Source organism: Channa argus, chromosome 9, assembly GCF_033026475.1.
Source record: "Channa argus isolate prfri chromosome 9, Channa argus male v1.0, whole genome shotgun sequence".
Taxonomy (NCBI): Eukaryota; Metazoa; Chordata; class Actinopteri; order Anabantiformes; family Channidae; genus Channa; species Channa argus.
The window spans coordinates 13,820,515-13,838,686 of NC_090205.1; the positions used below are offsets into that span (position 1 = coordinate 13,820,515).

The window sequence follows — 18,172 nt, forward strand, 5'->3', positions numbered from 1 at the left end:
GTTTTCATTACTGGTAGAAGTCTTTACTCCTGAATATCCACAGAGCTCACTTGACACTGAGAGCACAGCCCTATAGGAGAAAGATACCCAGTTAGTCATTAAACATTTTGTCAGCTTTAATTTTACATTGTTCACACCATCTGAATCACCTCTCCCCAGAAAGACCACTTGTCAAGCCCTTGCTGCTTTTACTACATCCCAGCCAAACACATTTCATCGATCTGGTCAGAATCCCTGATTCACATCCACATATATTAGGTGCAACCTCCACCAGCACGTTTTCCCTCTGATGCTGCTGCTCTGTGTGCGCACATCAGTAAATGAATCACGTAGCACTAGAACAGCCCTTCTTCATGCGATCTTGCCAGACCTATTGGAGAAGCCCCCCCAAGGCAAGATCTGTCACCGTTCACTCATTTGCTGGAAGACGATCAGAAACTATGTTAAATGCACCAAGAATTAAATTGCAGTCTGCTATAAAGGCGTCGAGAGGATTCCAGTCAGATCGCGCTGAGAGGGGAGCAGGTTTCAACAGTTGACGCGGAGACAACTGAGCGCAGGAAAAGCGATTAATTTTGATTATCTGAAATCTTCGAGCACCTCTTTCGCGTTTTTTCTGGCAATATTCACGGGGGCAGTGCAGATGAGCATTGCCCGAATGAAGGATGTAAGAGCACTGGGTCCAATTGGACTGGATTATGGGATTACTGGACTGATTATAGGACAATCATCGGGCAAAAGTCGCAGCCGTGCTATAGATGCTCTTGAATGACAGCAACAACAAAAAAAGGTTGGACAGGAGTAACAGCTCTTTGTACTGCTTTTATTCTACTTTGTGCCATGGGCAGCCTGTGTATGCTACGGGAGCGGAACCCATATGCAACAGTGTGTCGCACAGGAGGAAAAGTAAATGCGTTGTGAATGGTAACATCGGGCAATGCTGCATTTTGAACGGGCATGTCAGTATTTGCTGTAGCCTAGGTGTAGATGTCGCATGAGGGCAATGCGCTTTTGTGAGCTACGGTCCAACCTTCACCACAGAGATTCAAACGCTTTAACCTTGGATGCAGTAGGGAATATTAATACTTTATAGTCATCGATTATTCATTAAGTCCCCCTTTGAGGAAAAAGACAAAGCATTTCTCGTCCACTATGTGGATTTTGATCTTTAATTCATGCCTGAGGTGTCATCGGGCGGTCATCTTTGTTTACAGAAAGAGTTCATCATAGCCGAGCGGCATGTGAAACAGGTTCAAATACCGATTGGAAGGAGATAACGGCTTTTAAATCGATTCAATACCCAATTAGTGTGAGATCGGCGTCGACCCCGCGCCTGGTTCTGGTTTAATCCTCTAGGTTTGCCGTAATCAACAGGTTGAAAGTCAACGAGGATTTTTTTCTGTCTGCCACTACCGCATATCCAGTTGAAGGGATGCGTCTCTCTGTACCCATTTTCATTCTGCTGTGGGTTAAAGCCCTGACATTGAAGAATCTCAATTATTCCGTCCCGGAGGAGCAAGGACCTGGCACTGTTATAGGCAATATAGCAAAAGATGCCGGATATGGGACCATGGATAGAGGAAAAAAATCAAACTTCAGAGTACTGGAGAATTCTGCACCACACCTGGTTGATGTTGACCCGGAGAGTGGACTAATCTTCACCAAACAAAGGATTGACAGGGAAACGTTATGCAGGCGCAACCCAAAGTGCCAGCTCTCTATGGAGGTGTTTGCAAACGACAAGGAAATATGCATGATCAAGATTGACATACAGGATATAAATGACAACTCGCCCAGTTTTCCTTCAGATCATGTTAATATTGATATTTCAGAAAATGCAGCGGCTGGGACACGCTTCCCTCTGACTATTGCACATGACTCAGACTCTGGGGAAAATGGGATAAAGACCTACCAGGTCACAAGAGATGATTACAATACGTTTTCTTTGGATTTAAAAGTCAGAGGTGATGGGACTATATATCCAGAGCTGGTGGTTCAGAGACCTCTGGATAGGGAGGATCAGAGCCATCACACCCTCCTCCTCACAGCAATTGACGGTGGGGAGTATCCAAGATCAGGCTCCATGCAAATCAATGTCAGAGTGACTGATTCAAATGACAATAGCCCAGTTTTTGAAAAATCTTCCTATACCATAGAGATTCCTGAGAATTCCCCGCCTGGAAAAGTACTCATAGATTTAAATGCTACTGACCAAGATGAGGGAAGCAATGGGCAGGTGGTTTATTCCTTTACTGGATATGCATCTGAGAGAATCCAAGATTTATTCTCCATTGACCCCAATACTGGCGTCATCAAGGTCCAGGGAGAAATTGACTATGAAGAGAATCCAATAATAGAGTTTGATGTGCAGGCTAAGGACCTGGGGCCCAACCCGATACCAGGTCACTGTAAAATAACCGTAAAAGTGCAGGACAAAAATGACAACTCGCCCATAATAAGTTTTGTTTCTGTCCGGCAGGGAGCCATCAGTGAGGCTGCCCCTCCCGAATCTGTCATAGCGTTGGTCAGGGTGACAGATAAAGATTCTGGCCGAAACGGTCAACCTCAGTGCCGGGTGCTGGGAAATGTACCCTTTAGACTGCAGGAAAACAATGATAATTTTTATACGCTGCTCACAGACAGACCCCTGGACAGGGAAGTGAAGGATGAATACAATGTAACAATAGTGGCGAGAGACAATGGGATCCCTTCTTTGAACTTCACTAAGTCGTTTACTGTGAAAATTTTGGATGAGAATGACAATGCACCACGCTTTACAAAGACTGTGTATGTGCTACAGGTGCCTGAGAACAATATCCCAGGGGAGTATTTGGGCTCCGTTCTGGCCCACGACCCAGATGTCGGTCGAAATGGAACAGTGTCGTACTCCATTCTGCCGTCACATATAGGAGATGTTTCTGTGTATACCTATGTGTCTGTTAATCCCACTAATGGAGCCATATATGCCTCTCGCTCTTTCAATTATGAGCAAACTAAATCTTTTGAATTCAAAGTTCAAGCTAAAGATGGAGGATCCCCTCACATGGAAAGCACTTCTACAGTTAGGGTCAACGTGCTCGACGTTAACGACAATCTCCCTGTTATTATTTTACCCCTTCTGCAGAATGATACAGCTGAAATCCCTGTGCCTAGAAATGTAGGTATTGGATACATCGTGGCGACAGTCAAAGCGGTGGACCACGATCATGGAGAAAGTGGCCATTTGACCTATGAGATCACAGAGGGGAATGACGACCACCTGTTTGAAATGGATCCGGTGGGAGGAGAGGTCAGAACTGCCCATGCACTCTGGGAAGAGGTTTCCCCAGTGGTTGAGCTGGTGGTCAAGGTAACTGACCATGGCAAGCCCCCCTTATCTGCCGTGGCTAAGCTGATCATTAGGGCGAACACAGAAACAGCAGTGGGAGGAGGTTCCAGTGTGACTGGGGAACAGCAGCACTGGGATGTATCCCTGCCCCTCATAGTTACCCTCTGCATTATCTCTGTCATGCTCTTAGCAGTCATGACCGCAATCGCTGTCAAGTCCAAGCATCAAGATAAGGAGAGTGGGAATTATAACTGCCGCATGGCTGAGTACTCCAATCCTCCAGTGGGGAAGGGTAAAAAGAAAAGGATCAACAAGAGTGACATCATGCTGGTGCAGAGTGAGATGGAGGAGAGAGATTCCGCGAGCCGGATGAACGTGGTGAGCAGCCCATCTCTCATCACTTCGCCCATATGTTTTGACTACCAGAGCCCTCTGCCACTCACGCTGCCGAGGTCAGAGGTCATGTACCTGAAAACCACCCCAAACAGCCTGACGGTCCCACGGGCGGGTTGCCACTCCAGCTTTGCCGGGCTTAGCCAAGACACTCCAGCGAATAGGATGTCAGTGATACAGGTAAGGAGGATGTTGCACTGTATTCTTTATCTGCCCTTTATTCCCGCTTATCTGCACCCACTGCTTTACCATACAAATCTGACAAAAGGAGAGTAATCGGCTGGAAAAGAGAAACTCTGTCACTGAGAGTAGACATCATCATTTTCCCCTTTTTTATTCTATGTTATGAAATTTACTATGAAATATACTCTGAATATAAAGAACGATTCGGCAACTTAGCGTTGGAATGTATTCATGTGTCAAGAATGGCATTTCACTTCAAGAGAGCTTCTTTTTTTTTTTGGAGGAATCAGAATCATTTTAGAAATTGCTCCATTGTAACTCTTCTCTTGCAAAATGGTACAGGTGGCTTGCATAATCAGAAAGTCTCACAGTTAGACACTCAAACAGTGTGAGTCTTGAACAAGGCTGCTGTGACCCTGCCAGATCCACTCCTATAGAGTGAAAACAAAACCTTGCCTGAAATGTGGGATTGGACAGGTGTTTGAGCAGCTTGTCCGATCACATTACCGAACCAATGTGCGCCAGACAGCTAGATGCACACGGCATAACCTTACAATCACATTTTTCGCTCCCTGCAAATATGGGCCAGATCCATCCATCCACATCTAAAGTTGGCACGATAAAGCCATTAATAGAGTCCAGCCTTGCCTTGTAGAAATGGTAGGGTTGAATACACAAGCCAGCTAACATGCTAATTTGACAGCATGGGCTTGTAGTGCTGTTTAGAACAGCAGAATTATCTGTTGTAAACGATGTAAATATCTAGGACAGCCTCACAGACAGTCTCATTTGGCGATGATAACACAGATGACAAGGCCTGGCACTGTCACCAGTCACTAGGGTATGTGGGTGTGATCAACACAAACACATTATTCTCAAGATAGGGGAAAAAGGATGCTGATGACAGTGGCTAATGCTTTACTTCTTTGCCTTGCCAAGGAGGCACATATGGTCACAATGGAGATTTGTTCTTATCACGCCCTCATCGCTGACAGGTGCTTTGCAGCTTTTATTGACATCTTTAAGGTCCTTTGATAAAGATACAAGAATCTGACACCCAGACAAGAATATTTATTTTTCTTTCTGTTTTTTTAGTTACTACAGACCATTGTTGAATATTGCATAAACTTTTAACATGGTCAATGCAAAATATTCTTTTTCTTTCATTTCTAGACAGAAAATTTCCCCTCAGAGTCCAATTATGCTGGCAGCAGGCAACCATTTATACAGAGGTAAGAGCTCAATCCAAACCCTTCCTGACCAGTACATTTGATTTTTCTATCTTTGTATCAAGCCAGCTGACTACGACTATCAGACAGGACTACTCACACAGAGGTAATGGCAAAGTATGTTTTTTTCCCTCTCGCTTTTAATTCTCCTGCAGCTCAACATTTAAGGATGCAGAACGAGCAAGCCTCAGAGACAGTGGCCATGGTGATAGTGACCAGGCTGATAGTGACCAGGATACTAATAAAGGCTCACACTGCGACACATCTGCCAGGGAGGCCCTCAAGATGAAAGCAGCAGCAGTTAATGGGCAGCCTTTTGAACAGGGTGAGTGGACACACTCTCTTCCTGACATCTTGAAGATGCCTAACTGACTCTTGTATCAGACATTGTTTATACTTTATAGACTGAGAACATGCATGCCACTCGCTGGTGTTTAAGCGGTCCATCACACGGGTTACTGCCATCACCAAACAAACGTTCAAGTTGGAAGTCGTAAATCCAAAGCCGCTACTAAATGCGAGTAGTGTTATGTTTTACCACTTTGCATTGCACAGAGCCTGAGCTGTGTTGCAAAGATGACACGAAGGAACCAGCGTGGAAGGCAGATGATAGTTTGGGATAAAAGAGTTCATTGGCTGAAGGTAGAATGTTCAAACATCTCCAGTTTGATTTATCCATCAAACAAACTCATATGCATGGCAAAGTGCACCTCACTCTGTGTCTCTTTTGATCATGTCATTATTTGAACACAGATTCGCCGCATGCATGTCTTGAATAACGCGACAGAAACAAAAAGCAAGATAGACACTTGCAGTGCAAAATGACAGGTATTTCTGGTCTAACATGACAGAGTGTTTCCACCTTTCACTCGGAAAGATTTTCTCAGTTATTATCGGTTTTGCCGCGGTTGCACTGTTTTGAAAGGAACTTTGCTTTACAACTGAAAATAGAAATGTTGAATTTTATTTCATAAATCTGAAACTATCCACTCTGCCACGAGTATAATCATAGATGATTGTCAAATCTGTTGCTACCTGGCTGACCTGATAGACACTGATATATTTAGCTATTGTGGATATAAACTGAATATATGAGAGCAACTCTCACTGGTAAGATAAAAGATAATGGGGGACTTGAGTGAAATGGTGATTTTTTTTTCTTTTTTTTTTTCTTTTTCTTTGTACGAGCCTTGGAAGAGAATGTCTCTGGTCATCCGGTCCCTGTGCAGTACTTTCCACACCATTTACATTGCTATGAACTGTTTGTTTGTGGCATGCTCAGGAGGGCAGAGATGGAAACACTCTTGTGGCTGCCAGAAGGATGTGTGAATCTCTCTCTCTCTCACACGTTTGTGTATGTGTGAGAGTGTGTTTATGTGTATGTGTGTGTGTGCTATGGGGAATTATGGCAGACCAAACTTGACTCTGTGGGAGGTGTAAATTCAATCACAATTTTTGCAGCACATTTCTGAATCTGAATCAGCCCAAGTTCTAAGGCCAATCACATGCAGTGATATTGAAAGAGATTTTTTATACATGCTAGACTGAATATTTACATGTGCCGCGCTGACACTTGCTTGACAAGAATGTCAGCTATAGACCTGCATTTGTAAGATAAGAGAAATGCAAAGAAGTGAGTCGTTGCTTTTAATATTAATAGCTTTTGCTAATGGCTTTCCTGTTTGTACAGTATGTGAGAAAAGTAATTAAAAGAGCAAAAACAAATTGTTAGATTAAATGGTGTCCCCCCCTGTTGGTCAGTTGGACGTTAAATGGTGTCACTGTCTGCTGAGTACAAGATGGAAGATCTACATTATGCATTACGCCTTAGACATGATCACACAAAAACATCGCCCTCCAACCCACACACTCCTTCTGTCTAGCGCATTTGCGCGCACACACACACACACACACATACACACAGAGGTACATGTATTGAACAACAAAGCCACTGTTTTGCAGATTTTGACAAGATACCGCTATTATCCAAAATGGAGACACCACAGAATTTTAGTTCCAAATGCACCAACACAAAAGCTTCTGGGTTAAGTAGTATTGCTTTTATGTCTTTACCTTTACCATCCCTCTAGTCTCCTGGCTGCTTTGATACAGGTAATATATGCACCTGTGCAGCTTCTACTATCATGCACTCAGAATATTTATTCACTCTTACAGACACCAGATGCACAGTGGGTATGTTGGTTGGTTTTCTCTGATTCTATTTATAATGGGCAGGCAGTTTCTTTGTCTTTGAGAACATGTTATTGTTCCCTTCACATTGCCCATAAGATCACAGCTATTTCGCCATTTTGTCATGATTCTATTATGCAACTGTATAAATGGTAGTGGACTATGAAAAGCCATTGTATAATTCTGTCATTTCAGAACTATTATTCAACAATTTTTTGTTCAGTGAGGAAACAGAAAATGTCTAAAAAGCTAATGGCAAGCATAATAGATAAAAGCACCATACATCCTCATGCTCTTCTTTCAGCATTTTTAAAAATACTAATACTAATAGTACAGTGACATATTTACCATATTTTACAGTTATTTGCTTATTAATATACACTGTTTTGTAGCGTATAATCATAAAGATGTGATTGCAAGGAGACTATAAGGAAAGTGTTACTAATGATCAGAAATTACATTTTATCTAAACATGCAGACACACACCTTAAATGACTTGTGTTTAAATAGATAAACACTTTAGCACAAATGACAAAAATACCTTGCCGTGTTTTTGCAGAACCTTCCAAGCACATAAGTACATCCCTTTGCATCAGCGTCATCTACTAGCTCCTGTGCAGTGGTGATAGGTACCATGGAAATGAATTCAGCTTTTCCCTGCTTTTCCTTGCTTATGCTTATTGTTTTGGCCTCATGCATCTGTGACTAAAAAATACTTCTCTATTCTTCTCTGTGTCACTAGAACAGAAATGCACACGATACTGAATTGTAATATAGAGTGCAGATGCTTCAAAGCATAGCACTTGTAATAAGCAGAACCTGTGTTACAGTTTTGCCGAAGCAAAAGCCACGATTTAGTTCTCTCTCTCAGTTGTTTTAAATTTTATTTATTTATTTTTTTGTATGTTTGACCTGACGAAGGTTGCACTGGAATTGTTTATGTTAACAGCGTAATAATGTAAGTTCACCTTATATGTAACATGACAGAAAAAAGGTATAAAATGGTATGTATGCAGCTGAGTAATTAACATCTCAGAAATGTTAGAGTAAAAGTGTAGTGTAAGTAGGCACAGTTATGGTTTGGTGCACCACAAACATAACACTAAGGTTAGTAGCCAACATATTATGAAAAATGTACAGCTATTACTTTATTAAAGCAGTAATAAATCGAAATAGGGCTCGAAATTTGCAATTTGAGAATGCAATATTATGCTCACCTGTACAGTCTTTGCAGCTTCAGTAGATCTATGGTTTGGTTGTTATAGCTAATTATTTCCTATGGCTGCTACTGAACATGCAGCATGGGTTTGTTTGTGTAAGTGTACATACACTTCAGCATAAGTGATCCAAGTCAAATGTACTTTTTAAATGAGCGTACACTGTATGTGTACCTCATAGTGCTGGTTTTCACATCAATTGGGGGTTGTGGCACAGACACCGTTTCTTTTTTGTTTGAACATCCTCCTTGGGTTTGTTTGTCCTCCAGCAAACAAGCTGAGGCCAGTATATGAGGAACATATTGTTGTCTTTGAACAAGAGGATCTCCCCACCTAGTCATGTGGAGCTTCCCCTTGTTCTAGGCTGATATTCTCCTCATCAGAGCGGGGTTCCAAATGAGATCAAGTGCCTCATTCACAGTTACTCACTTGTTCCTGGTCTTTGATATCACAGAATGATATTTGAGCAGAGAAACCTTATTTATAGACTAAAGGCTGTGAGAGCTGATCAATGAAATCATGTTGTGATTGAATGGAATAATGTGATTAATCCCAAAAACAAACAGATTAAATGCTGTGGTTGGATTTTTGTTTGGTTTCTGTGTGAGGAGGTGGCAGATATATGAGAGCAGGAGAGTTGATTTGAAGTATTAATGTGTGACTGTATCTAGATTTGAGAAATTTTATATTTTCTGTCATAATGTTTTACCTCTCCTCAGGGGAGAGACATCTACATGATAGGAGAAATGTTACAGATGTAGCGTGTGTGTGTGTGTGTGTGTGTGTGTGTGTGTGTGTGTGTGTGTGTGTGTGTGTGTTTTGTCTATCTGCCTTTGTGTGTATTAAAGGCTTATTCATTATTTTGCATGGTTGGACACTCATAACAGGAAGCAAAATGTAAAACAAACCAAATAAATTATTTTATTTTGTATATCTAGCGTGAAGGATGTCATTGCAACCCCATGGCAATCGTGGCAAAGAAAACACAATTATTAAAGTTAAATCAGTCAACAGAACAACAGAAAGATTAAATGTATACTTTTACAAATGAAATTGGTGTTTTGCTTTCATGTATAACAAATGAAGGAAAACAATCATTTATGACCAATTTGCAAAGAGACATTTGACATTTTGCTTCATGCCTCTACATGCAAAATACCTTGATGCATCATTGTCAAATTAATTTTGATAGCGTGGTGTAACGGCTACAGAAAAATGACAGTGTACATCATAACACCATGGAAATTGGCTCATTCTATGTGTCACTCTGTTTGTGCCTATTTCTTGTCTTGTAGGCTGAGATGTAGTATGAAATGTAAGAGACTGAGTTAGGGCACAAAGATAAAGCCTTACACATTGCTGCAATTTCATTCCTGACACTATTACACAGTCACACAAACACGTTGAACAATTCTGTGGTCTTTGGCTTGGTGTCAGTGAGGTCCTCTCGTGGCCAGGACAGGTCAAAATATGAGTCCACTAACAAGAAGTGAAATGAAAAATGGCTTGGAAATGCTAATGAGCTGCTGAATATGCACCAAAGTTGCTCAAAGTAATTACAAAAAATACTACAGGTCAAACTGATTAAGGTTTCTGCTATTAAAGGTGTTTCTAAAGTCAAGTTTTACTTGGATGTTTTATTCTAAATATTGATCAGATTTTCAGCTAATTTTTAAATAAACATTAACACCTAGAAGATGTTACGCAGCAGGAAAAAAAATAATGCACGTGTTGCAAAACACGTGCAGAAATTCTTACTATTTTCAGGTTAGAAATAGTGAGTAAAGTCACACAAATTTTACCGCATGTATTTGTATTCATTCTGCATTAACTGCTGCAGCTGGAAATGTAAATGAAAAAACAAAAAGGAAGCATCACTTTCTTTGCACCAGATATTTTTCAGGTAACACCTACACAGGTTGTTGAGAAAAGATTTAATGGATATGTTGAACCATTTGCTGCAATAATTAGCAGAAGCATAAAAAAGGACATTAACTTTTGCTGTATGACATTGTTGTGTGTCATTCTTTAGGTTGCATTGTGAGTAATTTCTAGAGGAAAAGGTTGTATTTGTAGTAAATCAAATTGCTTCATTTGAAGTCTCCCATACCTGTGACATCAGCTTGCCGATTCTTTTGTTATTCTAAAAAAAATATTGATGCATTGTGAAGAACTTGTGAAGCATATCAAGAAAGATGCTATAGTTAGCAGTGTGATTTCAAGAATAGTACAGGAATTTGTGTTTGTTTGCAGTGTTTTATAGCTGTTGCCCATTCTTCAAAATGTCATCTACATTTTCTTCTTGCTTGTTTATTCTTACCTCAGCAGGGTCCAATAACAAATGTTTAACTGTTTTTTGCAGAGCAAGACAAATCAGTCCACTGCACCGATGAATGTCGTGCACTGGGACATTCTGACAGATGCTGGATGCCAAAGTTACGGGTAGGAAGCCAAGCAGACAGTGCCGATAATCGCACCAACCTTTTCATCCCTGTGGGAATGGATGCCATGGTAGAGACAGAGATTTATGGCACCCTCAGCTGCAGCAGCAGAAAAACCCTCAGCACATTTGGAAAGGAACAGCGGGACAGTACAATCCTTGTGGCCAATGTCAAACCTTACTTAAAATCACAGCGTGCACTAAGCCCACCACTACAGGAGAGTCCATCTGCATCCAGTAGTCCCACCAAGAGTACTATGCCCCTGGACGTGGCTAACCAGGAGTCCACTAAAGAGAGGGAGGGGGGTTCAGACAGCAGTGCCTATGGCCCTCCAGATGGCCAGTGTTCCCCACTGCACACCGAATTGGAGGAGCCCTCCTACCTGACCTGTGAGCTCAGGCCTAAGTCCCTGTCAAGCAGTCTCATTCACAGCTCTGTCATCAGCCAAGAGTGTGGGGGGTCAGATTGTGCTCTCGACCCACGGGACTCTGGCAACTGACAGGTCAGATGATCCCACTCGCTCTCACCTACCAGGGGTGTGATGATGATATCACAAATTAATGACCAAGAATTATTTTTTTTTGTTTTGTTTTTTGACCCACAGAGGTGTCCAGACATGCATTGTATAACCAAAAACCACCTGCTTTATATGTTTTTTGAGTTTGTGACTTGAAATATGTGTTTACGTGAAATATGTGTCCTTGACTGCTGTGAAGGTTTTGGGGGAAAATCAGCGCTTACCTGACTTCAAGTGTTTTCATGGTGTACTGTACCTGTCAATTTAGATGTCTGTATTTTACACATTTCAAGCTCCAATTTTGTGAGGGTATTGAACAAATTGCTACTGTTAAGCTATTGAGTCCTGTCTGCTTTTGTACAGTGAAGCTTTCTGTCTCCATTTAGTGTATAAGGAACATCTCTCTGAATATCACAGGCAACTGAAATACATATCAGTGACGTTAAATACAAAAGTGAAGTGTCTTATGAACTGTTAATGGTGGTGCAATGGGGAATGTCCCTTTTCATAAAACCATTTGAGGTTCCTATAAAAACAGTTTTTTAAGAATGTATTTGTAATTTTATTGTTGTCCTCTGCGGTTTATGTGAAAATAAGCTGAGCTTACACGTGAATGTGGGCTACTGTACTTGTTGTGTATTTTATTAAATTTCTATACACTGTGCGCATGGTAGGCAATTATTTCTGAGTGGTGACAACTTCTGAAGCTGTCATGTTTTTTTTATGTGAGAGAAGTGCACATTGTGTAAGTCTGCAATGTGCTTCATGTGTGTTAATGGCAAAAAGCCAACATTAGCTATACACTGTACAGTATACCAGCACATATATATATATAGTAGTAGTTTAGATCCTAGTTTGTCAAACTGCAAAAGACATTGCAAAAGACTCAACATTTTACACAGCTATTTATATTTGAAATCTCAAATAAAAACAGGCACTGTGTATTAGTGCACCCAACAGAAAATGAGTGGACTTCCTCTGCTCAATGCTTCTATTATATGTAGGTATCATAAGGTGGAAATGGAAATCCTGCTCAGCCTTTTAAAATATTTTTATATGCTTTTATACTCTCAAATGCAAAGTCATCAGAGATGCTGTCAGCTAATATCTACATATGATTATGTTTATTTAAATATGAATGTGACAACTGAGGAGACACGAATCTAACAAAAAATTAATAAATAAATAAACTTAACATTCAGCTGCATCTAGCAGTCACAAGCAAAGACTTTTTTGCAATGAATTCTTTGATTAGATAAAATGAAATTTTAATGATCCCTGTGGGGGGGAAGTGGGTCATTGCAGAAGCAAAAGATTGAACAAATAGCAGATTAAAGGTTATCACAAGTAAATATAAAAAAAGACTGTGAATTAAGCAACCCAGAAAATCTAACCCAAGTACAAAAAGAGCATCTTCATTGAAAACATGTCAAGGTGAAAGGACACTGGAGCATTTCAAAAGTATTTGTATAGCAGATTTCAGACCAAGAGGCAAGCCAAAGTGCCTCACAAAGTAAATACTTAAAAGAATGAAAACCTTAAAATATATAAACACGAATACAAAATATTTAAAAATACATTGAGCTATAGTCTGCTGGCCAGGTACATGCAATTGTAGATTGGACCCCATAGAATTACAGAAAATGTAATTACACATAATTAACAGCAATGGCAAAGAGTTTCGCATTTAGTTTGGACTTGAAAGTTGTCAGCACTGTCACAACCATAAGCTCATCTGGAAGTGCTTTCTTTATTTGAGCAGCATAGAGGCTAAACGCAGCTCCTCCGTGTGTAGTTTTAACTAACCGGGTCTGCAGGGCTCATTACCAGGTTTGGAGAACTCTCACAATATGTAACTAGGATCCATATATTTTTAACGATTTAAGAAAATGACAAGCAATAGTATTTTGAAGTTGATTCTCTGTGAGAATGTGAGTTATTTGAGAGCTGCAGTGATGTGCTGTGCTTTTCTAGTCCTTGCTACCCTGGCAGTAGCATTCTGGGTCAGCTAAAGCCATCTGATCACTTAGACCTGTGAACAGTCCATTACAGCAATCAACGCTAGTGATAAATGCATGTGCATGTTTCTCCAAATCAAGCTTTAGCATCAAACCTCATAATAATTTAAGGTGATAGAATGCTTATTGGGTTATTGATTTAATCTGAGTATTTAAATTTAGGTCTGAATCCAGGATAGTTTTCTGGATGTAAGCATAGACTTAAAGCATTTTCTTCATTGGCTTCAAATACGGTGATTCCTGATTTGTCCTCATTTAACTCGAGAAAGGTTTGGCTCATCCAGACACTGATTTGGTTTAATACATCTGTTGATTTGTACCCACTGGGTGACACAGCTATGTTTATTTGTATGCCATCTGCAAATGTGTGGTAACAAACCTTAAAATGTTAAAGTTAGCAAACAAAGGTCCAAGAAGTAACCCCTGTGGAACGCCACTTGTTGCTGGGAATTCTAATAGAAACTATTTTACTTGAAACTATTCAGAACTATATATGTTTGATCTACCCAGGCAATGTTTATATCTGTCTATTATAGTATGTAAGCATGCATGTCTGTATGTATACATCATCAGGGCTTATTGGAAGACCCCTGAATACAGTCAACCGTGGACAATCTACAGTACATGTACTGCTCTGCAACTAAAAACCTGCTAAAACATATGTAGGCAGAGAGTCAAGGCAGCATGAACAATTTCTTCAAGAATTTTAAGGTTAATGGCATAAAAATGAGTCACCCTTGACAGATTTTACGTTGGCTGAATACTGCAATAAGTTGTTTAAATCTGAAAAAAGCAAAGCCATTACATGACTTTTGAATGAGGTTCAGGAGGTATAAGCACGTTGTTTATCCACATTGTCAAACAATTGTACATGTAATATTAGTCCCTCTTACTAATGAACTGAGGGAAGAATTATTGTCTTAACCCTTCCCAGCTCTAATTTGTAATTGTAGAAGCTCTTTTTATATCAATCACAATGAATATGAATTTTACTTTTTTGCCTGAAATGACTAAGTCAGAAGTGATTCTAATTGGTGCAAATTTCCATGTTAAATTGTAAGATTTTAGCATTAAAATTGTCCTGCACTTCATTTGCTAAACCAGGCAAAAAAGAAATTGTGGCACTTGCCTAGGAAACTGCCCCACTACTGTTTTAACTGTTTCAGACCTAATACAAATATAGTATATGCTGTGACAGTCATATCAAATAAAACGCAAATGATCTGACATGGCAACATCGGGGTCAAAGGAATTTGGTGAATTGAAATCTCTGAAAATAACTATTTCCAGTGTAATGACCCTGGCTCACTAGGGGTAGGGGAAGTAACAAAGGAAAATCCCAGGTGTTTAAATGATTGTTTAATGTAAGGAAGGAGGTTTGAGTCCAGTGTACAAACACAAAACAAGTAAAGAAACCAAAATGAGTCTGAAAACAGGCTTAAGGCATCAATCAGCCATTATGACAAAAGTGGACAAAGTGGAATCAGCAGGCAACAGTAATCTCCAATAAAACAAAAGAAACACCAAAACAAGGTTGTGTCTTTACTTTATAGGCACGAGCAAAACAGTGGTCTCAAAGTTAAACTAAACAAAGTCATTAAGCTCCAAATGGACCTAACACACAGGCTTGAAAATGATCACAGGTTGTCAAAAGGATCTTCAGAAAACACCACATACCTGTTAACTTTAAACCCACCAACACAGTGAGACAAAGACTCGTCCACCCCATAAGACCATACACCTAAACACAAGAAGAGTAACGTAGTGTATGCATTCCAGTGCAATTAAGAGTGCTCAGAGCTCTACATTGGACAAACCAAACAATCTCTACACAAAGGGACAATCTAGCACAGGAGAAGCAATACCTCAGGACCAGAATCCTCAGTGTACCTACACCTGAAGGAAATTGGACACTCGTTTGAGGATGACAATGTGCACATTTTGGACAGAGGACACAGATGGTATAAGAGAGGAGTATGTGAAGCCATTTATGTTCACATGGAGAATCCTTCTCTCAACAGAGGAGGAGGCCTCAGGCACAACCTGTCTCCCATTTTTTATGCTGCCCTTTCATCCATCCCCAGGAAGATTAAGACAACACACATCCACCAAGAGGGCCACACCTAACGACCCCCATCTTAGGGGTTTAGGGTCGTAATGTTACATCTTGATGACTCCACCCTGTTGCAACCTTAAAGAGTTTATTCAGTTCAGGGTGGAACAAACGCCTACTCTGCAGTATACAACTGGGCTCCTAAGACACTTTATTCACACTGGAGAAGCAAAACCTTTGTTACCTAGAAGAAAAAGTCCAGCTGATTCAATCTTCAGATAACCAAACCTGGCCGACTGAGAATCTTCACCCACATAGGCTTGATAGCATTTCTAACTAACAAAGCACATGGCACAGCAGTGGCAAGCTGCTCACACTAAATCACAACTGGCCACTGAAAACACTGAAAGACAACTTTCCACACACACACACACACACACACACACACACACTATACCATTGGAGGAGAGGAGAAAAGGCCGGAGGCCGTAACATCCAGTGTATGGCTTTTTGACTTTCTTTGTGAGTCTTTTACATGCAGAGAAAAGACCAAAGTTTTGAAAGACATGGGAGAGTTCTTGAGCTTTTCGATCATTTGAAAGTTAACAAAAATCTTTTAGCAGAATTATTGAATATAATAAGGAGTATGGTATCTGTAATTTCTATGGAGATCAACGATGAAAAAAAGGATTTGCCTGCCAGGCTTCATCACGGACAGATGAATGTATTATGTCAGGGTCAGGATCAGAGATTGTCTGTTTGCGAGCAATAACATTAAGATTTTAAAATGGTGCAGACTGAACTAAATATGTCTTGTTGCCTCTAGCCCTAATCAGGACAGGGATTTTGATGTCACATGATCGAGGATGATGTCACATGGCGTGGTGCTCTGAGGAAAACAATTGATTGAATGAACCTAAAATTCTGTGTATTTCTGTAAATAACATGAGACACTAGGATGAGAAAGCTCCAAAATGTAGCCTTTTCACTGAGTGCACACAATGCTCGCTATTTGCTCTCTTCTTCATTGGATTTACAGGAGCACATGTGCAAATGTGTTGTTTATATGCATTGTGCACGATTTATTATTCAATCAAATGCAGAAAGGGTGGGTTTAGTGACAGAAGGCCATGGACAGCAGACATACACCATTAGCACAGTGCTCTCTGCAATCCAGTGGCTCATTTCTTTCCAAACATAACGTTTTCCAAATATGACTGCTGTGTATTCAATCCATAAATGTTGCTGTGAATATAATAATGCTATTTAGAAAACCCAGAGTGTATCCACTGCATCTGTTAGACATATTCTATATGGAGTGATTATAGACACGGGTATGTTTACCGAGCTAGATCACTAAACTTGGGAATCCTGGAAATGTTGAAATGTTTTCCATTTTTCATCTGTAAAAACAATTGCACAAAAGCCTCCTCTTTCTTTTTACGTAGTTTAGTTTAGTTTCTCCATCTGGAGACACTGACTTTTGTACCCCATCTCGGTGAGCGGTTTGAGAATGCCTTGTTTTTCATGAGCTCTGGATAACAGCATCCTGTCATCTACTGAGAGCTGACTATAAGTACGACTCAGTTTCTCCTCAGGGAAAACACATTAATTTGGATTTTGATTTGCATTTGTTTTGGTGCTGGTATTGACACAATTCCAGACCTAGATGTCTCATCTCAGCAGGCAGCTCTGATGAGCTCATCTGCATAAGTTGAAATACTCTTTGAGAGGGAGATTGCGTGGGTCACAGCAACTCATTCCATTGAAATACAGACAGAAACATCACATCATTTTATCTGTATCAGTCCCAGGGTTTTCAGAACACAGGGGGATGAAGACAGGTGTGCAGAATGTCAAGTAGAAAGGGTTTGAACCATTTGCAGCGACACTTACACTTCCAATTTGGTAACACTATATCACTTAAGGATGTAGAACAGGTTAAACTTCCACTTCTGACATAATTATGTAGAATTTGCTTTGAAGTAAACCCTTTCTTAATTAACACAACGCTACAGTACAGCTGCTTGACAAAAAAGTGCTATGTCGTTGAGGGGAGCTGAATGCAGATTAAGGACTAGCATGCAGTGTTGGATGAATATGACTTGTCTCTCAGAATGATTACAGTCATAGTGAAAGGGAATTACAGACAATGAAACTGATCTGTGTAATACCTCCATTCTTCTACATTTTACATACACAAATGATCTATTCAGATGAAAATGGAATGAGCAGTGTACCATTCAGTTGTGAAAAATTGACATGCTCACCCTGAGTACTTAAGCTTTTAATTCAATAATTCAATAACACAGCCGATTAAGAGCTTGTCTTCCACCTCCACCAAATGCTATGGGAGATGGTTCCACTTGGCTGAGAACTGTCGGTGGGGAACAACAGCGAACACATAAACAATATTGAGAGTGTACTGTAGTTTTCATTTTAACCGAGAGACGTCATTGAACACAGAGTGCATGCCTTCAGGGCAAAAATGCAGCTCCTAGGTTTATTTGCATGCTTGTTTTTTATGTAGAAAACATATTTGCACAACAAAACTATACCTAATTAGACAATGTAAATGACGCCTCGCTGTTTATTGTTAGTTA

The 18,172-nt window shown here is 40.3% G+C and overlaps 1 protein-coding gene across 1 annotated transcript; it reads left to right on the top strand.

The window, feature by feature from the left end:
- Positions 1–303: 303 nt before the first annotated feature.
- LOC137133479 (protocadherin-17-like) lies at positions 304–12,162 on the top strand. Its single transcript, XM_067517141.1, has 4 exons — positions 304–3,901; positions 5,078–5,136; positions 5,289–5,458; positions 10,903–12,162. Exons 1-4 carry the CDS (start codon positions 1,433–1,435, stop codon positions 11,478–11,480), a joined length of 3,276 nt encoding a protein of 1,091 aa, XP_067373242.1. The 5' UTR covers positions 304–1,432; the 3' UTR covers positions 11,481–12,162.
- Positions 12,163–18,172: the final 6,010 nt, after the last annotated feature.

Coding starts and splice junctions, on each gene's coding strand:
- LOC137133479 (XM_067517141.1), top strand. CDS start 1,433: ATGCGTCTCTCTGTACCCATTTTCATTCTGCTGTGGGTTAAAGCCCTG. Junction 5,137..5,288: donor AGGCAACCATTTATACAGAG/GTAAGAGCTCAA, acceptor ATTCTCCTGCAG/CTCAACATTTAAGGATGCAG. Junction 5,459..10,902: donor TGGGCAGCCTTTTGAACAGG/GTGAGTGGACAC, acceptor TGTTTTTTGCAG/AGCAAGACAAATCAGTCCAC.